This window comes from Mus caroli, unplaced genomic scaffold, assembly GCF_978045245.1.
Source record: "Mus caroli unplaced genomic scaffold, Mus_caroli_1 scaffold_18, whole genome shotgun sequence".
Lineage (NCBI taxonomy): Eukaryota > Metazoa > Chordata > Mammalia > Rodentia > Muridae > Mus > Mus caroli.
Genome location: NW_028227273.1, coordinates 38,599,204 through 38,622,550, shown reverse-complemented (window position 1 = coordinate 38,622,550; position 23,347 = coordinate 38,599,204). Strand labels below are relative to the sequence as shown.

Here is a 23,347-nt window from a genome sequence, read left to right as displayed (position 1 = left end):
CTCCCCCTGTCCTGACATTAAAAGACTTCCTCAGCCAGAGCTACACAGAGAAACCCTGTCTCGAAAAAATGAACAAACAAACAAACAAAGAAAAAAAAGACTTCCTGAGGTATGGCTGCCGGTCCCCACCCCCAAAGACTACATTTCCTAGAGTTCCTTGCAAAAGAAAGCGCTGTAGCCTGAACTGACCAATGGGATGAGTATATTTACATAATTTCCGTTTCCTGCCTCTCAAGGACTGGGTCAGCAGACCTCCTTTTCTATTCCAGTCATGGCAGAGTTGTCGTGTCCTGCTTGTTCCCTGAGGACGATAGAGTGTGATGACGCTGGTTTATGACTCAGCTGTCAATAACTTTATTATAAAAACAGGACCCTCCCTATGTGCCCCGGGACCACATCCTCCCCAGAGAGACCCTATGAACAGCATGTGTCACAGTGAATGAAGTTTAGGAGGCTACACTGAGGGCACCTCAGAGGTGCCTCTGGCCCCATCGTCCTCTGTCCACATAGAGGATGCAGATTGGCGTCCCACAGAGTCTGTTCAAATGGGGTTTCTGCATGTTTCCCAGGCCTGATTTGATTTACAGGTGTGGTCTTCCCTACCTCTGGGGTCTCAAGCTGGGTCCAACTAAGAGCCACTGTGGGAGCCCAGGCTAAGTCCTCTGGCTACTCTGGGGACCCAGGCGAGGTTCCCTTCCTCCACTATCACTTTAAAGACCCAGGTGAAGTCCAATCTTGTCACTCTAGCAATCTAGGTGGGGTCCAACCTGGTCACTCTGGAGTCTCAAGAAGGGGTCCGCCCTGGTCAGTCAGAGGGCCCATGCAGGGATTCTCCAAACACTCACTCTTGTCATCAGATGACTGGGCCCCTGTGTGGCCCCACATGTGGTTGTTGACACCCACCTGAACCATCTGGGCATGGTGAATAATGAGAGGCTGAGGTCCTGGAGTCTGTGGGGCTGGGGAGGAGGCTGATGGAAAGGATTGGGACTGTGGAGAAGAGACTGGAGGCAGTGGGAAGGATGGAGGCTGTGGGAAGGATGGAGGCTGAGGGAAGCATGGAGGCTGAGGGAAGGATGGAGGCTGAGGGAAGGATGGAGGCTGAAGGAAGTATGGAGGCTGAGGGAAGGATGGAGGCTGTGGGGAATAGGGGGAAACTGGAGTACCACCCTGAGGATGAGAAGGTGTTGGCTGTGGACATCCAGGCCAGCTGGGTGTTGGGGTCCCCAGTGACAAATTCTTCCCAAAAGCCACCCCAAGTCTGTTTATCTCTGCTTGCCAGGCCCTGTAGCTATGGACATAGGCTGTGTAGGCATCAGATATGGCCGCCACGTTTTGCCGCTCCGCCTCCAGCTGTATGCTCTGCTCCTTGAGGGTTCTGGCCTCCTGCTCTTTCTTCCAACGTAGCCGCTGTGCCTGGAGCTTCTGTGTCTTGAAGGTGTTTGCCACCTTTCTGGCAAAGATTGGGGAGTGTTCATCTAGCCACACAATGCTGTGGAGCAGTCTGGTTGTATCTGGGCTGAGCTGGGCCTGGGAACACTCAAGTGGGAGGAGGGGGATCACACAGTCCTGCCTCCCAGACTGTGTGAGGCTGTTCATGAGAGCATGGTTGACTTGATGTAGGCTCAGGCGGCAATCAAAGCTAGCAGTCAGGAGCAGGATCATGAACCCTGAGTGATCAATGGCATCTTGGAGACAGTGCAGCTCACCACGCCCGGGCACCTGAAATTCCTCACAGAAGGTGGCCCCGTCAGGTACCCCGAGGGTCTCCAGCTTCTCCCGAATACGTAGGGCCACCTGTTCATCAGCCCTGGCATGGATGACCACAAAGTTATAGAATTTCTGATCAGATGTTTCTGAGTGGTCCAGAATAGGGGATGTGGAGGTTGGAGGAGCAGGGTAGCTGCTCGGGGAGGAAGCAGAGGACTGAGGGGAAGGAGGCAGCATAGGGGAGGCTTGGAGGGATGGTGGCTGGGCAGGAGGGCTGGATGACGTTGTGTTCTGCAGAGAATCATCTCCTACAGGAACTTGAGGTGACCTCTGACTTGTGATAGGCCACTGCTTTCCAACACTTTCTGTAGTGGACGTCAGGGGAGACCTGGAGTTTGTAGACAGAGACTCTGTGCACTCAATGGGACAGTGGACACTTGTGTCTGGAGCAGCCAGGGTGTCAGGGAGGATGGGCGAAGCCTCTTCTGGAGACACCTCTGGGACGCTAATTTCGTGTGGTAACCCTGAGGAGACACTGGTCTCCACTGATGGAGGCCAGCTGATCTCCTCTGGATCTTGGCAGCCTTCAGGGACAAGCTGAGGCTCCTGAGTGTCCAGCGGTGTGTTACATAGCTTGCTGGGCCCATGGGTTCCATGGTGTGAAGAGAGAAAGGCAAGAGTGGGTGACTGGCTGATCTCTAGGTGGCTGGCCAGTGAGGCAGTGCTGTTGGTGGAGTGTAACGTATGTCCCCAACTCCAGTCTGGTGTGTCAATGGGACAAGGCTGGCTTCTGGTCACTGCAGGGGATGCTGAAGGTGGCTGCAGGGAACCCTGATGAGAATGGAGTGGCTGGAAACCACTGGGGTCCCCCTTGATGTCTGAACTGCACCGATCCCAGGCCTCATTCTGGAGTTGGCCCAGCTGGTGGTCACCCTGGGAGGCAAGGTCACGAAGGGCCACCTGGTAAGCGATGTCCCTTGTGGAGCCCGGACACAGGTTCTCCTCAGCCAGCAGGTGGTACAGGCGAGCCACCGTCCAGGACAAGTCTGGAGGCTCCTCAGGGCCCTCTGTGCTCTCCATGTCTGCCCACTGGTGGGCTACCAGCTGGGCTACTGTGTTCATCTTCAAGGACTCCAGAGAGACCCTGGCCTCCGTGTCCTGGCCCAGAGCCAGGAGTACCATAGCATGGAGAAGCTTTGACTCCTGGCTGCCTGAACGCAGACTCCCCAGCTTGTGTTTCAGGCTGGTCAGCCTGTCCCTTTCCAAGGCACCTAGAATGCCAAAGGCACCATGGAGAGAAGGCCCTGGGTTATCCATGGATTGGGGAGGATGAAGCCTGGAGCCACAGAGGGTGGGGTGGATGGAGACATGTTCCGAACCAACAGCCTCCCACACAGCCTCGTCCCCTGCTGCAAAGATGCTGGAGGGCGGCAGCACAGACCTGCAGGAGTAGGAGTTCATCATGACTTTCCAGACAAGATGCTGCACCCATTCAACCCCAACCCTCGGAGGCAGAGGCAGGCCAGCCAAATCAGGAAGAGGGCTAGGTCCATGAGGTAGAGTGCTGTTGGCTGAGCACTCATGGAATGCCAGGTTCCATGCCCAGCGCTGCATCTACAAGGTGTGGTGATGAGTGACTGCTCTTAATGAGTGGGTGAGTGGATGCGGCATAAACTGGCATACCCTCAGGTGGACAGTCACTTATTCCCAGCTCCCTGTTCACAGCTGAGAAGATCGCAGAGCATCTGTCAATCCTGGGGACCCTGGCACCTCTCCTGCCTCCATAGGCAGGCTGGAATGGGGAGTCACTGCCTGCTCGGCTCAGGCAGGGAAGCATCTAGCAGCTGGAGGTCCTACAGTGCCCCAGAGAAAATGCCCAAGGCGGAGGACCCTGGGCTAGACCAGAAGTGGACAGGTCAGTCAGCTAACCCACAGACTTTGCACACAGATGACCTAAAGCCTTCAAAGACCTGATTTTGAGCAGCAGAGGTGGGCCGGGCTCAGTGCCAAGGTCACGAGAGCCAGGTAGGCAGAGGGAAGGGCCTTACAACCATTGGCAGAGCAACAGTCACAGGTAGGAGTGGTAACAGCTGATGGCAGACCAGGAATGAGAGAGAGAGCTGAGAGAGAGGGTGACCACCCTCTCTGTGGCTGCTGGGAAATGGGGGCAATCAGGTTTGGCAATGCAGGCAGAGGCAGTGACAGGGGAGACAAAAGAAACAGAAAAATATAACCCTGGGCCAGAGAAAAATGGGTAATGTTTGCAGCGGGTCAGCGCTGCTGCAGAACTAAGCCGGAAAGGGTCAAGAACTCCAAGGACTAAGGCTTGTGTTTATAGATCCCAGGGACACAAAAATGGAGAAGCCTGAGTGAAGGGTGCAGCTCATACAAAGGCCCTGGAGCAGAGGACACACACAGTCCAAGCAACCAAGTCCCAGTCCTGACTTCCCCACCACACCAAAACTCTACCCATTTCTAAGATACTCTACTTCCATACTCATGTCCAGCCTTCTCACCCCACACTTGTGCAGTCCCCTCATAGTCTGACCAGTTCTCCCACACCTACTGTGTCTGGCCACTTCGGCAGGAGATGCTGCTGACCTCTGTCAGAGCAACAGGAAATGAGAACAACCGCGTAAGGTCATTTCAAGAAATAAAAGTGCCCTGGAGGAAATGAGCCTGAGACGGAACCTGGGGCGAAGGATGCCTCAGGGAGGGCATCACGGAGTTGATCGCCCCTGAAGTTGAGTTCTTCTGGAGAGCACTCAGTGCAAAGGCCCCTGGGACACAGGGCTCGTCCCCACGTACAGCAGGAGGATCCTGGCAAGCTGCAGTAGTGAGGAGGCCGGAGCAGAGGGAGGCAGGGCAGGAATGGCCAGGGCAGCCAGGGCTGGTGGGCTGCAGGGAGGTGGGAGCCCAGGAAAGCTGTGGGCAGGTCACAGGGAGGAAACTTTCATCTATGTTCATGGGACCCCTTTGTGTGTTGTGGAGAGGACAAACTGTGGGGTGAGGGGGCACCAGTCAGAGGATACAGCATCGTTTGTCCCTCTCTTCTCTCTGACCTTACTGCGCTGTGACTGAAACGCACTGTCCTACCTCAGGACCTTTGCACGGCTGTCCCTCAGGCAGCAACAGCAACCATCTGGGAACAAAACCTCAGTGCAGTAGCCCACTGGCCTCCCCAGTGGGCAACTCTCTCAACACACCTGCTGGAGTCATCTCTCAACTCCTTACAACCTCACACTAAAGTTTCCTTAATAGCCACAATGTCCTACCTGACCAATCTGGGGACTCCGCAGGGGCAGGGCTCTGATACAACTGTCTATAGTTCCTGTATCTAGAGCGCCTAACACACAGTAGATGCACGATAACTGCTCCACGAGGGTCGACAAGATGGCTGGGTGAATAAGGGTGCTTGAGAGATTTCCATGTCTGAAGCTCTGAGTTCAGTTCCTGAGACCCATGTGGTGGAAGAGCAAAATGAAATAAAAATAAACTGACGGTCCTGGTAGCGCACGCCATTAATCCCAGCACTTAGCAGGCAGAGGCAGAAGGATCTCAGAGTTGAGGCCTCCCTGGTCTACAGAGTGAGTTCCCAGGGCTACCTAGTGAGAACAATGGGAACAGGACAGTGCCTAGTACACAGCCAGTACCTAATAAGTGCACGCTGAGGTCTGGAGAGGCAGTTGACTGTCATACATGAGGCCCTGCATTCAGCTCCCAGCCAGGAAAGAGGATAGCAGCAGAGAGAGGAGAGAAAGAGACACAGACAGGAGAGAGAAATGTTTATTGACATAATTGAGCAGTGAATAGACAAAACAGAACAGAACACACGGTAGTTGTGTTTTATTTGCTTGTTTTTTTGTCGCTAAGACAGGATTGGGCCTTGCACTATGTAGCCCAGCATAACCTTACACTTCTGATCCTCCTGCCTCCACCATGTACGGGCAGCAGCTTCCTCTTGTCCAAGCTATACCTGAAAAGCTGAGACAGAAGGACTTCTTTCTTTCTTTCTTTCTTTCTTTCTTTCTTTCTTTCTTTCTTTCTTTCTTTCTTTCTTTCTTTCTTCCTTTGGTTGGTTTTTCAAGACAGGGTTTCTCTGTGTAGCCCAGGTTGTCCTGAACCTCGCTCTGTAGACCAGGCTGGCCTCAAACTCCAGGCTGGTGAGATGGCTCAGCTGATAAGAGCACTGCTTGCTCTTCCGAAGGTCGTGAGTTCAAATCCCAGCAACCATATGGTGACTCACAACCATCTATAACAAGATCTGACTCTCTTTTCTGGAATGTCTGAAGACAGCTATAGTGTACTTATATATAATAAATAAATCTTAAAAAAAAAAACTCAGAGATCCACCCTCTTCTGCCTCCTGAGTGCAGGGATCAAAGGTGTGTACAACCACTGCCCAACAACAGGAGGATTTCTTGAACCCAAGAGATCAGGCTCAGTTTAGGTAAGTTCCAGGCCAGCCTGGTCAGCATAGTGATACACCCTGTCTTAAGATACAAATAACACAGCTGGGCGTGGTAACGCACGCCTTTAATCCCAGCACTTGGGAGGTGGAGGCAGGTGGATTTCTGAGTTCGAGTCTAGCCTGGTCTACAAAGTGAGTTCCAGGACAGCCAGGGCTATACAGAGAAACCCTGTCTTGAAAAAAAAAAAAAAAAGATACAAATGACACAAAAATAAAGGTAATTATTTTTAAGTGAGAGGGAAGAGGAAAGGGGAGAGTAAGGAGAGAGAGAGAGAGAGAAAGGAGGAGAGAAGGGGAAGGGGAGTAGGAGGGGGAGGGGAGAGTTAGGAAGAGGGAGGAGGTGTGCTCAGTGGGTAAAGCACTCATCCACTATGCCAGTCAGGCAATGGTGGCTCAGGCCTTTAATCCTAGCACTTGGGAGGCAGAGGCAGGTGGATTTCAAGTTCAAGGCCAGCCTGGTCTACAGAGTGAGTTCCAGGACAGCCAGGGCTACACAGAGAAACCCTGTCTTGAAGAAAAATAAAACAAAAACAAAAAACATCCAGCATGCCTAAGAGACTCTGTGTGATATCCCCAGAACAGCAGAAACCATGATGGGTGGATGGTGAGTGGATGGAGTAAATAGGCCTCTTTCTTTCTTCCCTGGCCTTCCCTCCCTGGCAGAACTTACAGTCTCTGGCACAGGGGGGCCCTCCTCCAGTCTCTGCCGACTGTCAGCTCTGGAATTCAGGGACTTTGTACTGCTAGGGTGACCTTGCATGTATCCAAGGGCCAGGGCCGGAAATAGTTGACTGCAGAAGGTGCAGCAGGCCAGTCCCCACAGGTAGTAGATGGTGTCTGTGTTAGTCTGGGGCAGGAATTTTGACAGGGAGCATTGAGGTAGAGAAAGCAGATCTGATCAGGAAATAGCGACAAGGGGAGGGATTGAGGGTGGAGAGGGTTGAGGATTCGCTGTTGGAGCTGGAGGAGACCTGGGACTTAGAAGATCTACGCATGGGGGTGGGGGGAGTGTAACTAGGGACTGAGCGAGCACCGAGGGTCACAGGGCTGGGTTGGGAGTTAGGAGTTAGATTGCGGATCTGAGTATCCATGGGAAAGAGTTTGAGGAACCTGACAGCCTGCAGGTGGCCGGCCCAGCATCTATTCCCGACCCTGTGCCCGCCGTCCTGTCTGTCCCCTCTGCCTTCATCCTACCTGGCTGTAGGGGTCCTGAGCTGGTAGATCTCCGGGTCCCTGGTGGCTGCTGGAGGAGGAGGAGAGAGAAGAGGAGGAGGGAGCGTTCGGTTCCGCCCCTTCCTCCCTTCCGGGTCTGGGGGGGTGGGGTGGGAAGATGAAGTCAGCATGTAATCTTATCTATCTGAGCCAAGCCCTGCCCTCCCGCCCAGTGTCCCGGCGCCACGTGGAACTAGGCAGGGCTTGTACTTTGTGAGGCCAGAGCTGGGGGAAAAGAAAAAGGAACCCTCCGCCCACAGAGAAAGTTAAGCTGTTGGCCAAAGAGCTCAGCTAGTGACATATTCTGGGGAATCGCAAAGCACCATGTGGCTAAGTGTACAGGGAACCTGGTGACTCACACTCGTCAGTCCAGCATCACACAGAAAACTAAAGCAGAGAGATTGCTCAGCGTTCCAAGGAAGCCTGACCCACACAGTGAGACCTCCATCTCAAAAATAAGTTAATACAAGATAAGTAAACAGAAGTGCTGGAGGCCACAAGGTTTTATACAACTGTTAGGTTGTAAATAATTTTAATTCTTTACTTGATTTTACTTGGTGTGTGTGTATGTATGTGCATGCAGGCATGTGTATGAATGTAGGTCAAAGAACCGCAAGTACCATTACTTGCTGAGCCGTCACAGAGACACAGCACAAAAATTTGTCGGAGATTTCTGGGTATTTACTTTTGAGAAACGGTCTGTGTATGCACTGGGACTTGGGGCTATCCTCCTAGCTCAGCTAGATGGTGAGATTACAGGCATATTTTAAAGATTTATTTATTTATTTTACGTATGAGTAGTACACTCTCTCTCTCTCTCTTCAGATACACCAGAAGAGGGCATCAGATCTCATTACAGTCGGTTGTGAGCCACATCTGATGGATGTGGTTGCTAGGGGTTGAACTCAGGACCTCTGGAAGAGCAGCAGCCAGTGTTCTTAACCACTGAGCCATCTCTCCAGCCCTATGGCATGTTTTAAAACTGATAAAACTAAATTGTGAAAACAGAAAAGCAGCAGTTCCCAGAGGACTAGGACTGGAAGATGAGGTGCACAAATGAGCCACCCCCACCTTCTTGCTGGGGAGTCTAGGCAGGAGTATCTGCCTCATGTCACTGAACTCAACCTCTCCCAGACTCTGCACACTCATCTCCCCAAGGCAGGTAGCAGAGGGACTTCTCCATTTTCATGCTTACATATGCACACGTATTTGTGGAAGTTGGAGGTTGACATTAAGTGTTTGCTCTTTTTTTTTTTTTTTTTTTTTTTTAGGTTTTTAGAGACAGGGTTTCTCTGTATAGCCCTGGCTGTCCTGGCACTCACTTTGTAGACCAGGCTGGCCTCGAACTCAGAAATCCGCCTGCCTCTGCCTCCCGAGTGCTGGGATTAAAGGCGTGCGCCACCACGCCCGGCAAGTGTTTGCTCTTGGTCACATCTTTAGGAGACAATTTCCTGAGTCCAGCCATCTCAGAAACAAGTTCTATCTTGCTGGCATGGTCAAGACTGAGTTCATGTTCTCAGGCCCCAGAATACAACTCCTCTCCTGCTTCTTAGATCTTTCATGTTTGTCCGTTAGCCAGTGAAGGATGTAAAGAAGGAAGATGCTCTTCTCCAGTCATCCAAACTAAAGCACACACGTGTGTCCCTGCCTTGATTTAACTGACTGCTGCGGCTCACCCACTCCTTTGTTCGTTTATCACTCTAGATTCCAGGTCAGAGTCCAGGAGGGGACCAGGCTGTAAAAGCTGATTCAAGGACCCTGAAACCAGGTGACCCAGATAAGGCCTATCCACCAGTGTTAACATCCTTGTTTAACCCTTTGTGTCAAAATATGATTGGTCAGTACCCAGGTCCCCTTCGCTTTGTGTTCCCATCCTATAAAAAGGTCATGCAGTCTCTCATCAGGGTTCAGATCCCCAACTGGCCACCTCTCTGCCAGTGCAGAAAATAAAGCTTTTATTTTTTTAAGCTTCTGTCTCTGAAGTGAGTTTTCTCAGTTTCCACCGCAAACCAAACAACTCCAAGCACTTTACCACAGCAGCAGGCAGCTCTCCTGCCCCGAGTTTTGCTGTTTTGAAACATGGTCTCAAAGTAGCCCAGGTTAGTTTCAAACTTACTAGGTAGTCAGGGATGACCCTGAACTCCAGATCCTCTTGTCCCCACCTTCTGAGTAGGGATGACCTTGAGATCAAGGGGAAAAGACTGTGGGCATATTTAGCAGGTTCAACTTGTCACACTGACCCTTCTCCATACATCACAGAGACGGAGGGAAAGTAGGCAGCAGATCCTTCCTGCTGTCCCCACAGGGTCACAAGTGGTCACTTCCAACATTCGAAATGGGAAGACTTGCACTGTGCATAAAGTAGAGACAGAAGGAAGAAGGTCTCTAGGGATGTCAGGGCAGCTCAGCTCCTAGGAAGGCAACACACATATACACCATCCACTTGGCCTCTGATGCATGTAAAATTTATTAAGGCAAGACTGAGCCCCAGGACTTGAGGAACAGTGTACTCAGCCCTCACTTTCTCATCTGAAACAACTGCAACATCCCAGCTGTCTATCCTGTCACAGTTGCTGGGTTCTTGGGCCAGGTATCAGGGTCTGTTAGAAAAGCTCTTGCTAGCCGGGCGTGGTGGCACACGCCTTTAATCCCAGCACTCGGGAGGCAGAGGCAGGCGGATTTCTGAGTTCGAGGCCAGCCTGGTCTACAAAATGAGTTCCAGGACAGCCAGGGCTATACAGAGAAACCCTGTCTTGGAAAAAAACAAAACAACAAACAAACAAGAATCGCTCTTGCTATTGTGGGCCATGATGTAGGAAAGAAACCCGGAGTGAAAAATAACTATGCCTTTTTTTACTTCAAGACAAGGTCTTAATGTAGCTTAGGCTATCACTGAATTTGCAATGTGGCAGCTGAACTTTGAACCTGTGACCTTCCTGCCTCTATACCATAGTGCTGACACAGGATGACAGACTTGTGCTATCACTATTCATTACCCTCATTTTTTTTTTTTTTTTTTAGGAAAAAACCATTTTTTTTCTAGAATGTTCTGGATCTTTTTACCCCTGGAACATTCTAGAAAAAGGGAATAGGTTAAACACATGTATCGTTCAGACTCAGAGTAGGGGAGGACCTGTTGTGCAATAGGACTGTTGGGAAAAGTAGCCAAGCCAGATAGATGCTGGCCCTGATCCTTCTCCCTACTTCTCTTCAGGGGTTTTCTCTGTGATTCCAGGAGCAAAGGGGCCCACCAGCCACATGGCTGGAGTGTTCTGGGCCACGTACTCCACAGTGTTGTCGAGGGCCTCCCGGGCTCTGGCTATGCGCTCCCGAGTTTGGGCAAGAACGCCGGCTGAGAGGTCCTGGAAGGAGTGGATGCCGGAGAAGGTGGCCTGAAGGTCGTTCACCTGGCTGCGGGCCTGCTGGACCTGCTCCTTGACATGGCTGGGCAAGCCCTGGATGCTGGCCCCCAGGGCCACACACATGCTCTGCAGCTGCTGGGTGATGTCCCTGAACATGCTGAGTGCCCGGGCCTCCACCTGCTGGAAGGGGGAGAATGGGGTGAGGGTGTTGAGGGCCAGTAGGGTGCAGAGCCTAGCTTGGAGGACAAGAATTTGGCTCCCTGAGTTTGAAACTAGGAGACAGACTCCTATAACCTTTTCAGAATAGTTAAGGTTTACAGAGACACTGGAAGATGCCTGGAATCTAGACTTATCAGAGATGAAAGCCATTGGGGCTGGGCAGGGAAATCAAAAGCCAAAGAGCAAAAGTTAAAAACAAACAAACAAAAAAAACCAAAATCAAAAAATTATAAACCCCGAATCAAACCACAATGTGGGCACTAGGAGGCCAGATGTGGCGCCGGGCTCACAGCTGTTATCTTAAAGCCAAGCCAACTTGGGAGACAGAGGCAGGCGGATTTCTGAGTTTGAGGCCAGCCTGGTCTACAGAGTGAGTTCCAGGACAGCCAGGGCTATACAGAGAAACCCTGTCTCAAAAAACCAAAAAAAAAAAAAAAAAAGCCAAGCCCAAACCACCACCTTACCCTAGTAATACTAATAAAAATTAAAAACCAAAGCCAAAACAAAATAGAATTCTGTCATGGTTTCTGTGGTTGCCCTGGGGACAGGAAGCATGAGTTATGATGAACAGGGCATGAACACTCATATGGGGACGGGGGTGGGGGGGGAGGGCAGCAGGTACCTCTGGCTTAGCTGGGTCCTTTTCAGCATCCTGTGGGGTCTTCTGGTTCCAGCTGAGCCACATCTGGTGCAGCTTCTCCTGCCCCTCCCCCAGCCTCTGGTCCACACCCTGTTTCACGGATTCCATCTACAGCACAGAGAAAGGGGCCCTATCAGAGGGAGAGCATGTCCCAGACTCTGCGTTCCACGTGGGACACGGCAGGGATGAGGGGCTCTTCATTTTCATTGTTTTTTTCTTTTCTGGCTAGCCTGGAATTCACTATGTAGACCAGGCTGGCCTCTGCCTGAATGAGAGGCATACACCAAGGAGACACACGCTTTTATTTTTCTCCTTGGGCAGTGCTGAGGTTAGACCCTGCTCCACCGCCAACCGCATCAACTTCACATGAATAAGCTGGAATGCTATGCATGTGCTTTAGCTGCTCTTGCTGGCCTTGTGACCCAGCAGCGACCAGCACCCCTATCTAGCCGGGTAGAGAAAAAGGCCTCACAAACTCTGGAACTTTGTTACACAGCCTGAGCTGACTGATACACTAAGGTGTGGAGGAAGCCAGCCCAGGGGAACCAGCCCAGCCCACCTGCCACTGGGTGAGATCTCAGCTCAGTCAAGAGCTGAGCTGCAGGAAGGAGGCCCCAGCCACGGCCATACCCACAGGAGGGGGAGGCTCACCAGGCCGAGCACACGTGTGAGCTGCTGCAGTGTCTCCTGCGCGCTCTGCCTGGCATTCTGCAGCTTGCCGAGGGAGTGTTCATAGGCGTGATTGCGCAGCCTCTCAGAGAGCGAGCCCAACCGGACAAAGTAGTTCTGCTCCTGTCGCTGCTGCTGCAGTGAGGCCATGTCCGAGTCCTCCGGGGGTGTGGCAATCAGAGCTGCAGGGACAGAGGGAGAGAGTGCTCACACTACCCACGCCACACCACACCACTCGCCAGGCAGTTAAGAAGCTGAGGCAAGGTGGCAGGATTGCAAGTCTCTGGCAACCCAAGCTCCTGGAGACCCTGTCGCGGAAAAAAATGCAAAAAAGAGGGCTGATGGTGTGGCTCAGTAGTAGAGCAGCTATCTGGAAGCTGGTTCATCCTCGGGACTACAGAACTAGAAAACAAAGATGGGCCGGCAAAATGGCTGAGCAGACCAAGGTACTTGCTGCCAAGCTTCATGGCCCAAGTTCAACCCGTGGATCCCATGGTAGGAGAGAACCAACTACCAGAAGTTGTGCTCTGGCTGCCCCGTGTGTACCTAGCACAAGCATACATACCTCATATCATTAAAATGAAATAGATTTTAAAATATTGAAAAGCGGCCGGGCAGTGGTGGCTCACGCCTTTAATCCCAGCACTTGGGAGGCAGAGGCAGGTGGATTTCTGAGTTCGAGGCCAGCCTGGTCTACAAAATGAGTTCCAGGACAGCCAGGCTAACACAGAGAAACCAATATATATATTTGTGTGTGTGTGTGTGTGTGTGTGTGTGTGTGTATTGAAAAGCAGCAAGTGGTGGAGACTGGAGGATAAACTCCTAGAGCCACCAGACAGCCTAGCCACATCAGAGTCCTCCTAGGTCACTGATGCGCTGTTTCAAAAAGCAGGGGTCTCAGAGGCAGGCGAATTTCTGAGTTTGAGGCCAGCCTGGTCTACAGAGTGAGTTCCAGGACAGCCAGGGCTATACAGAGAAACCCTCTCGAAAAACCAAAAAAAAAAAAACCAAAAAAAAAAGCAGGGGTCAGACTGGCTGGGACACACAGACACAGCTGTGGCCTCTGCACCACGTTCAGTTGAGAGGTCACTGAGACGTTCAAAGACAAAAAAATCAAATCCTAGGACTTTTTGTTTGGTTTGGTTTTTGAAACAGGGTCTCACTGTATAACCTAGGTTGGATTCAAACTCATAGACATCAGCCTGCCTCTGTCTCCTGATACTGGGATTAAAGGTGTGTGCCATCGTGCCTGGTAAAATTCTGTATTTTGAAGGAAAAGAAAAAAATCCCCCCCTTCTCATTTCTCTATGGTACATTTTTGGGCCAGCTGTGTGTGGCTGTTCTCCTGGAAGCTGGGACCACATCTGGGAGAGTGAAAGGGGCTTTGTGCTCCAAGCCAAGGCAAAGACAGCAATCCATGGACAGAGAGTTGGCAGGACACCGGGAGGAACAGGCAGGCAGCTCAACTGGCCTGAACTGAAATGGGAAGGGGGGGCTAGCCTCCAACTTCCCCTCCCCCTGCATCCACCTCGTGAGTGCCAGGTGACTGGTACATACCACACCTGGCTGCTGTGCTGGGGACGGAACCCAGGACCTGGTGTGTGCTAAGTGACCACTTTACCCACTGAACCATAGCCCCAGCCTGAAGCTTGATTGTGTTGTGAGACAAGGTCCTATGTAGCCTAGGTTAGCCTAGGTTGGCCTAGAACTTCTCATCTTCTCGCCTCGTCCCTTCCTTCCTGGGATGACAGGCACAGGCCACCTTGCTTGGGTTTCAAAGCTAGGTCCCTCCCACATGGCTCTGTTATTCTCTATCGAGAAGCTACCTGAGTCCTATAGGACAGCCAGGGATGCCTCTGGGAGGGCAGTGGTTAAAACCAAGGCTGCTCAGATGAGAGCCACCCCCACAGAGCCTTGGTTCCTCTTTATACATGCCCCCCCCCGACTTTTGGAGCACCTTCCTACTTTCTCACTGTACACCCCACCCTCTCCCAGGCCGGTAGCATTTCCTGCCATCTGTGGGGGAGCTGCAGAGGTACAGCAGCCAGCTCTTTCCCCGCAGAGAGTCACTGCAGGCTGGGAGTGGGTGTTTTGCCACACTGAAGCTGTAGAGCTGCATGTTCACGGCCAACCATGAGGAATAGAGACCTCTATAGTAGAAGTTGGCATGGTGGTCTACACCAGCACTTGAGAGGTGGCTAGGCAGCTAAAGGTACTCATTTGCAAAGCCTGACTGAATTTTGATCTCTAGGACCTATGAGGTGGATGGAAAGATTCCACCAAAGGACTTGGAGGGCTGTGGGCAGAGGAGGGAGCCCTCTCAGGGACAGCTGTGGGGAATACCAAGCATACGCACTGAGGCAGGAGGTGAGCCAGGCTGGAGGCCAGAGGGCCCAGAGTAAGGATACTCACCTAGCTCCGCATCTGTCAGGGGCAGGCGATTGTCTGCCCAGGCCTCTGATTTCACAAGCACTCTGTCCACTCCGCTAATCACCATCTGTCCCACACGTGAGCCCATGACTGACTGGACACCGCTGGTCATTGCTGACTTGGTCTTGTCCACGCTGTTCTGCACAGCCCCGAGGGTCACATCCACGGCTCCTGTGACCCGGGTGGCCACCGTTTCCTTCGCACTAGACACCGAGCTGGACACTATTTCTTGAGCCCCAGACACTGTAGATGACACCAGTTCCTTAGTATCCGCCAAAACCTGCAGGAGGGGACAAATCGGCATCCTTCCACACCAGGATACCCAACTCAGACATACCATGGGGGTCATCCTAGCCTTGTGTGGGTAAGAAGACTCCATAGCTAAGATTATGGTGTATGCCTTTAATCCCAGCACTGCATAGCAGCATGGACTACATAGCAAGTTCCAGGACAGCCATCACTCAACCTGTCTGTGTTTTTGGTTTTTATTTTAAAGGTGTTCCTGGATAAGTCTGTGTCCTACCCAGTTAGCTAAAAAATTTTAAAAAGACATTTTGTTTAAGTTTATACAACTATATAGGTGTATGTTCTGTGCGCAGGTTGCCCTCAGAGGCCAGCTGGAGTTACAGGCAGTGAGCTACCTAAAGTGGGTGATGGGAACAGAACTCAGGTCCTATGGAAGAAGAGCAAACAGCCTTGACCACTGAACCATTTCGCCAGCCTCTAATTGATTAATTAGGTAATTAAGTAAATAATTTAAGTTTCTTTTTTTTTTTTTTTTTTTTTTTTTTTTGGTTTTTCGAGACAGGGTTTCTCTGTGTAGCCCTGGCTGTCCTGGCACTCACTTTGTAGACCAGGCTGGCCTCGAACTCAGAAATCCGCCTGCCTCTGCCTCCCGAGTGCTGGGATTAAAGGCGTGCACCACCACGCCCGGCATAATTTAAGTTTCTTATGTGCCACAGCACATGTGTGAAGTTCAGAGGACAACTTGTGGGAGTCGATTTTCTCCTGCTTTGTGGGTCCTGGGGATTGAGCTCTGGTCCTCAGGCTTGCCTGCAGTCACCTTTACTCACTGAGCTATCTTGGCCCTAGTTATTCTTGACATAGGGGCTTATGTATCCCATCCCAGGCTAGCTCCAAACCTAAACTCACTATGTAGCTGTAGTCTATGTAATAGCCCAGGTTCAAATGCCATGGTGGCCACACCCTGGTCCCATGTGGCTTGGGTAAAGAGACCTTCCCAAATCCCAGGCCCAGAGATCTACCTCACGAGTCTAGAGAACCTGACCCTGAACTTCTATAATGTGAGTACCACTGTGAAGACACTTTAAAGCAGGTCTGTGTTGGGAGAGGGAAAGAGCTGCTGGGAGGCCTCCAGTTGCCTCAGACCTCAGGTCATCCAGATGCCATCAAACCCAGAATGTCCTCTTGTCCAGGCATTGAAACTTTTCCTGGGCATGGTATACAGGAGTATAGGGTAGGGGCCTAGCCCACAAGAAGATGAAAAGAGCCAGGCGTGGTGGCACACACCTTTAATTCCAGCACTCGGGAGGCAGAGGCAGGCGGATTTCTGAGTTCGAGGCCAGCCTGGTCTACAGAGTGAGCTCCAGGACAGCCAGGGCTGCACAGAGAAACCCTGTCTCGAAAAACCAAAAAAAAAAAAAAAAAAAAAAGAAGATGAAAAGAAAGTGTGCTCCCATAGCAAAGTAGCCACCCAGCCTTTGATTCAGAGACCAGATAGGATGGGGTCTAGGTGGAACCCCTGCCTAGAATCCCTCAGAGAGAGGCTGGGGGCATGGTCAGGGGTGGAGTTCCTGTACAGAGTCCCCAGTGAGGAACTAGGTATGACCAGAATTGGAATTCTGCCTAGAATTCCTCAGTCAGGAACTGGGGGTGTGGTCAGGGGTGGAGCCCCCAATGGGAGGCTGGGGCGTGGTCAGCATTCAAGCCACCTGGGCTATTTCAGTAAGACCCTGTCAAGAAAATACCCTACTGGCTGTCCAGTTATTCACTGGGTTTGGTTAATGGAGGTTCTACAGATCAGAGAGCTGGGTTTCTGGAACAGCGCATGTAAAAGTCATGGGACTGAATCCCACATATGCATCTGTTGTCTCTACATTCCGTCTTCTTGGGTTTAGGTTCCCTTCCAAAGGCCGTTTCTAAGGGTGTGGGCCACAATCTAAACTGTGCATAGTGGTTGAGGGGCCAGACCCAGTGGGCCTTTTGCTCTGGGTTCGGTGGGATCCTGAGAGTATTTTGACTGAATGTGGCCAACCTTAAAGACCTTCTTGCCCAGTACAGGTGAGGACGGACGGTGAGAACTGTCACATGTGCCCTGTGCTGTGCATGCAGCAGGACTTGGCAGGTCCAGACACGGCCTCAAGATGGGATCAACTGACTTAGCACTGACCTTCTCAGTCGGCTGCTGGAGGATGGGCAGGCTTTCCTGCAGTCTGTCCAGCCCTCGGTGTGCATACTCACTGGCCGTCGCAACTGTGGAGAGAAAACACACATTCGCGGTAAATGCCCTCAAAGGTGGGGAGAGCCATCCAGGACTGGTTTTGGGGAATTGGAGATCAGAAGTGGGGGTGATTCCTTCCAGATGAGGGGCATTCTCCCTCCACACCTTGGGGTCCTCAACTCACTCTGGGGCTCCAGCTTGGACAGGATGGGCTGTGCCGTGCTGACAGCGGCCGTGGTGAGGGTCTTGACGCCTTTCTCAGCCATGTCGCACACAGTCCTGACGTGGGGGTAGTTCTCCTTGGTGGAGGTGTAGGCGGCGCTCACCATCCCACATGTGGAACTGATGAGAGGCAGGCCGGCAACACGGTCCACCACGCTGGGCTGTGGAGGGTGGGGGACCAGGAGAGAAGCTCAGAATGGCTACCAGTATGCTCTCATTTTGGGGGGGGGGGAATAGATCAGCTGGGCTACACCACTCCTGGGACCAACAATTGCACAAAGCAGGAACTGAAGGTTCCAGCACGGGGTTGACCACCCAGCGAGGTGTCAGGAAGTGCAGTGACTGAGAAATCCCATTTTTTGGTTTCCTCCTGTATTTTTGAGAATGGGTCTCACTGTGTAGACCACGCTGGCCTGGAACTCACAGAGATTTGCCTACCTCTGCAGCTACATCATGCTTGTCTAAAGAACTGCATTTTTGTTAAAGCACTAGCCAACCACATAAGAGGCCCTTGGTTCCATTCCCAACCCTAGAAACCAAGGAAAACAGCACATGACGTCATCCAGCACAGGCTGGGACCTCAAGGGTTCTAGAATGACTTTGATGCCCTGGGCTACACAATGAATTGGAATTCAGCCTGAGCTAAATGGCACTGTCTCAGAGAGACAGGGGAGAGAGAGAGACAGAGAGATGAAGGGGAGAGAAAGAGAATGATAGAGAAAGTACACGTGAGCACTCATTCCAGCACTCAGGAGGTATAGGCTAGAGGATCAGGGGTTCAAAGCCATCCTCAGCCACCTAGTGGGTCTGAGGCTAGCCTGGGCTACATGAGACCCTGTATTGAAAGCAAAGAAAAAATGAAGGGCTGGATCTAGGGGTTTAAACTCCAGCATTCAGAGAACAGACATAGGGGATCTCTGTGAGTTCCATACTAGCCTAGACTACATACCAAGACTTTGTCTCAAAATTAAAAAAAAAAAAGAAAAAAGAAAAAGAAGAGAGAGGAAGCCGGGTGTGGTGGCGCACGCCTTTAATCCCAGCACTCGGGAGGCAGAGGCAGGCGGATTTCTGAGTTCGAGGCCAGCCTGGTCTACAAAGTGAGTTCCAGGACAGCCAGGACTATACAGAGAAACCCTGTCTCGAAAAAAACAAAAAAAAAAAAAAAAAAAAAAGGAGAGAGGAAAGAAGAAAGGAGGGAGGAAGACCTCCTAACTCCCTTCCTGGCTAGCCCCTTCCAGACCCCAGCAGGCTGTCACAGAACTCAGGAGCCCAGGGCTCCCTGAAGCTCAGGCCCCTCACCTGCACAACAGGTTCCTCCATAGCAGCTTGAGCAGGCGCATCTGTACCATTGCTAGACATGGTCTCAGCAGCAGTTGCTGTGGGCAGAAGACAGTCAAGTGACAACCAGCCCTACCCCTCTCTCCAGGGAAAGACGGGAACACAGGAAGCAGCACAATTGATCTGTGAACCTTCAGCCCTCTCAGAGCCCCGTCAGCAAGGTCCAAGGTGGGGCCTAGCTCACCCTAGCTCCGCCCCAACCACTGACTGACCCTGTGGTGCTGGAGGAGAGCCAACCCAGTTCCTCAGACACACTCAACAAAGCTGCACCTCTGGCCACACCCCAGCCCCCTTACTGGGGGATTCTAGATAGGAATCCACCCCTAGCCACACCCCTCAGCCCCTAATGGGGTAGGGGGGATTCTAGGCAGGGGCTCCATTCCTTATTATGCCTTTAGAACCCCTAACTCTGGGTGGTTGTGACAGGGTCCTAGGCCACATCCATTCAGCAGACATGTCCCTCTAAAGCTCACTTCTGCCATTCATTAAGGTCAGGTCCTACACCTCTCTCAAGGGTACTGTTTCCTCACAGCCTTCTTCCATGTGACCAGACAGTTGACACTGTTCCCACAGCTGTGCCCATTTGTGGGTCTCAACATGACAATAGTCCCAGCAGAAGGGGACTTAGAAACAAAAACTAAGTCCCTGTGTGTTCAAGTTAAGACGGAGACCTCTCACAAGCCAAGAAATTCAGAGGCAAATGTCTGAAACAGACAAGATTCTCTTTTTTTTTTTTTTTTAAAGATTTATTTATTTATTCTATGTAAGTACACTGTAGCTGTCTTCAGACATACCAGAAGAGGGAGTCAGATCTTGTTATGGATGGTTGTGAGCCACCATGTGGTTGCTGGGATTTGAACTCTGGACCTTCGGAAGAGCAGTCGGGTGCTCTTACCTGCTGAGCCATCTCACCAGCCCCCAAGATTCTCTTTCTCTCTCCTTAAAGAGTATTTTGGGAGTGAGGAAGACAGCTCAGGAGGCACAAAGCATGTACTGCTCTCTCAGAGGATCTGAGTTTGATTCCCAGCACCCGTAGCATGGGGATCACAACTACCTGTAACTCAAGCTCAAGGACACGTGATCTCTACAGGCACCACACCCACACGGGCATACACACAACTCAAAATAAATTAAGCCAGGGGTGACGGTGTGCGCCTTTAATCCCAGCATTTGGGAGTAGGAGCAGGAGGGTCTCTGCGAGTCCCAGGCCAGCCTGGTCTACAGAGTGAGACCCAGTCACACCAAAACATAAAGCAAAAATAAACAAATCTAATAAATCTTATAAAGAGCTACATTTCAGTTTTGCTTATGTACATGCAGTGGCCACAGAGTTGAGGAGAGTCAAACCCCTGCAGCTGGAGTTAGGTTACATAAGGAGCCTGAAGCTGGAGCCAAGAACTGAACCTGGGTCCTTTGCTGGAGCAGGAAGTGCTCTTAACTACTGAATCATCACAGCCGCTGGAGTCTGCTTGTCTTTACATAGATGTTAGAAGATCAGGAAGCTTAATGGGCTAAGGACAGAGTTCAGACGGAGGTAGAAGCCTGGTGTCTGAATTTTAGGACAGGTAGGTGATATCACTTGTTTAAAAACCAGTTAAAAACTGGGGCTGGGCCTTCCAGATGTCCCAGAACAACAAACACCAAGTGTGATGGCACCTGCCTGTCACCCCAGCACTTGAGGAAGGTTAGAAATCAAGGGCACCTTCCACTACCCGGTGTGTGAATTCTAGGCCAGCCTGGGCTTTATGAGATTGCTTGGCATTGTCTGCAGGATGCTCAAATCGGCAGCTAAACCACAGTGGGTGCTCAATAAACTAGTCTGGCAAACCGCAGCAGTTAGGTTTGTGATAAAGATTTCCCAACACGGGAGTCAGGCGATGCTGGTCATGCCTTCTGGTCATCGGTAAGGTGGGTGGCAAAGCCTGACAGATCCCTGAGGAGTCAGACACCCCTGGAGCTCCCCGTCCTAAGCAACGGTGGCCGCTGGAGAAAAGCAACGGCTTTTTGCTCTTTTTGAGCACTTGTGGCTGCTAATCTTTCTACACCCGGCTCCAGCTGCCTGAAACTGACCCTCCCCCACACACTCCGCCCACAAGATTACTTTCTCTGCAGAGAAAGCCAGAAAAGCCCCCAGGGTCAAAAAACCAGCAAGTAGCCAAGGCTTAGAAGTGGTTAAGGGAGCCTTTCTGCCCGGTTTGGTGACAATGCTGTCATCCCAGCATTTTTGGTGGAGGCAAATTCCAAGCCACCCTAAGTTTAGCATAGGGCCATTTCCAAAAACAATTAACAAGACAGAAACAAACACTGAATTTGAGAGATTCCAAGAGAGGGAGGCACCAGGCTCGGCTGGGGTCACAGCTTCCTGTGGAACAGGCCTGGCTTTATGTAGGATCCAGGGCCTGGGGCTAGTTAGTGCATGGCAGGTGAAGCTATTTGTGACTGTGCCTGCGGGGTTGTTTGTTCTTGGGGACAGGAGACTCAGAATCACGGGGAAGAGGGAGGAGCCGCAGCCCAGGACACACCGGACTCGCGTTTGAACACAACTCTAATTCTGGGAACCCAGGACAGTGGAATCCACCTTTTTGGACGCTCAGGGATTCCGTCACTGACGAGGACGCTAAGGTCCTAGGGTGGCCAGGCCAAGAGTTGGAAGCGCTGCAAAAGTTGGTTCCTTGGGTAAAAGTTAGTCTCTAGAAGTAGGGTTTCCTAGCGTGCAAGGATTTGGGGATACCAGAGTCCTCCCAGGAAGCCTCGTTTCTCCCTCCTCTCTAAGGGCTCCTCAAGATTGATCCTGCCCCTTGCCCCCCAGCTCTCACCAAAGTCCTCAGGTCGTCCAAGCGAGGAAACCTCCCCTACCAAGTCCAGCTTGGATCTACCGGGTGGGGCGGGGCGGCCTTGGAGTGACAGGACAGAGCAAGCATCCCCGTGGAGGGAGGGGCCTTGGAGTGACAGGACAGAGGGCCAATCAGAGGTCCCTATGGCGTAGTTCCGCCCACCCTTCTAAAGCGACCCAGCCCAGGTTGCTTGCGTTAGTTGAGTCCCAGAAAGACTTGGAGTCCTGAACCTGGATGGAGGGGAGAGGGGAGTGCCATTCTGGGGTCCTTGAATCCTCCCACGTTTCCAGAGACCTTAGAGAGGCTTCCAGATCCAAGGAATGATTGAGTGACATTTTTAGAAGCCCATCGGACCCAGGGAAATCAATGCCAGGAGGTTACACACCCTGAACCTCAGTCCTGATTGGGTCCTAAAGGAAAAGTTGCTGTCATCCAGATTGAGGTTCTTGTTGTCCCAAGTCCTCTGGACGAGAACACTGAGGCCCTGAGATGGCCAGCCATGAGCAGTATCCAGCTTTCTGCTCCTGGACCCCTGGATCAACCCTTTCCTGAAGATACTTCCTGGACTTTTTTTTTTTTTTTCTCATCCCTAAATCTTCTTTCTCCTCTTGGTCTGTAAGCCAAGTGTTAGCCTCAGACGGCTGCAGGGGCTAAGAAAGAAGTGAATGTATTTTTGTTGAGGGTGTGACTACGTGTGCAGTTGTGAAAATGTGCACGGGCGTTTGCAACTGCGCATGCACGGATGTGAGCCCGGCCTGGAGAGGACCCACCCTTACTGAGTTACCTCAGATCTTTCCAGACTTCCGCCCGGCCCCTCCTTTTTTTCTAAGCTGCCTTGACTCAGGCTGAGTTCTTTATCTTCCTGCCTCCAGTGAACAATGCCGCCTTCACAGGGGCAGTGGCGGGATGGGGCATGTTGCCACCAGGTGGCGCCCTGCTCGCGACCGCGCCCCTCCCCGCCATGTCCCCCAACGGTGCCCCTTCCCTCTGTGCCTCTAACGCCGCTGCGTTCCTTCCCTTACTGAGCCCCTCCACTCTGTGTCCCCTACAGCGACCTTCTCTCTGTGACCCCCCCTCCCAACGGCTCCCCTCTCCTCTCTTTCCACAATGGCGCCTCTCCCTCTCTGTGCCCCTGATGTGTCTAGGCCCATCGGTGCCGTAGAAAGCATTTCCTATTTATTAACCTTGGGCCTGGCCCATGGCTCATTAGCTGTGTATACAGGCATTCAACAATTATTAGGCACATGCTGTACACAAAGGTCATGTAGGGCAGCCCCGGAGATATCGTCTGTACCCTCTCAGCTTGGTAGCATTCAGAGACCAGTGGGAAGTCAAGCCAGCAGAATAGCATTAAGACTCTAGAGGGATACTGGGTGGACCACCAGAGCTACACAGTGACTGTCTTAAAAAACAAAACAATATTGGGGGTGTGTGAGTCGAAGGAAAATTTAAAATGTATATTACACCTATTTAGGGGGGCACTCTACCACTAGTGTGTGTGTAGGTCAGGAAAGAGCACGCGGGACGTCATTTCTCTGCACCACGCTTGTGGAGCCTGGGGATTAAGCAGCCACTCCCTCCCTTTCTCACTGATCCATTTCACTGGCCTCTAAGGAACTTTTACATTGTCTCACTGACTGAGGCCATCCCCCAGCCTCAGTCTCTCAGTGATGGAATGAGAGGAGAGGCATTCTTTTAATTTTAGGAGAAATTAGAGGCTAGTGCACAGTACTCAATCAGTATACACAAAACTTGGGTTCTGCCCCCACCCCCCCACCC

At 51.7% G+C, this 23,347-nt stretch overlaps 2 protein-coding genes across 3 annotated transcripts in view; both read right to left on the bottom strand.

Annotated features, from left to right (window-relative positions):
- Positions 1-330: 330 nt before the first annotated feature.
- Positions 331-7,469, bottom strand: Ticam1 (TIR domain containing adaptor molecule 1). The gene is made up of 2 exons (XM_021149337.2): positions 7,376-7,469; positions 331-3,151 (listed from the first exon to the last, which is right to left on the bottom strand). The coding sequence occupies exon 2, from the start codon at positions 3,025-3,027 to the stop codon at positions 772-774; it is 2,256 nt and encodes a 751-aa protein (XP_021004996.1). The 5' UTR covers positions 3,028-3,151; positions 7,376-7,469; the 3' UTR covers positions 331-771.
- A 2,367-nt stretch (positions 7,470-9,836) lies between these two features.
- The window catches only part of Plin3 (perilipin 3), a 14,140-nt gene continuing 629 nt past the window's right edge, over positions 9,837-23,347 (bottom strand). Inside the window, exons 1-8 of one of the 2 annotated variants that reach the window (XM_021149340.3) lie at positions 21,551-21,658; positions 18,696-18,772; positions 17,359-17,557; positions 17,124-17,206; positions 14,696-14,993; positions 12,266-12,465; positions 11,597-11,722; positions 9,837-10,935 (exon numbers count right to left, since the gene is read on the bottom strand). In XM_021149340.3, the coding sequence (XP_021004999.1) occupies positions 10,594-10,935; positions 11,597-11,722; positions 12,266-12,465; positions 14,696-14,993; positions 17,124-17,206; positions 17,359-17,557; positions 18,696-18,755 (1,308 nt within the window). In that variant the 5' untranslated portion in view covers positions 18,756-18,772; positions 21,551-21,658 and the 3' untranslated portion in view covers positions 9,837-10,593. Of the gene's footprint in view, positions 10,936-11,596; positions 11,723-12,265; positions 12,466-14,695; positions 14,994-17,123; positions 17,207-17,358; positions 17,558-18,695; positions 18,773-21,550; positions 21,659-23,347 lie in introns of those variants that run through there. The other variant, XM_029471042.2, reaches the window with a different exon arrangement.

What these genes read in the sequence shown, in the direction of transcription:
- Ticam1 (XM_021149337.2), bottom strand. Translation starts at nt 3,027, where the DNA reads ATGGATAACCCAGGGCCTTCTCTCCATGGTGCCTTTGGCATTCTAGGT.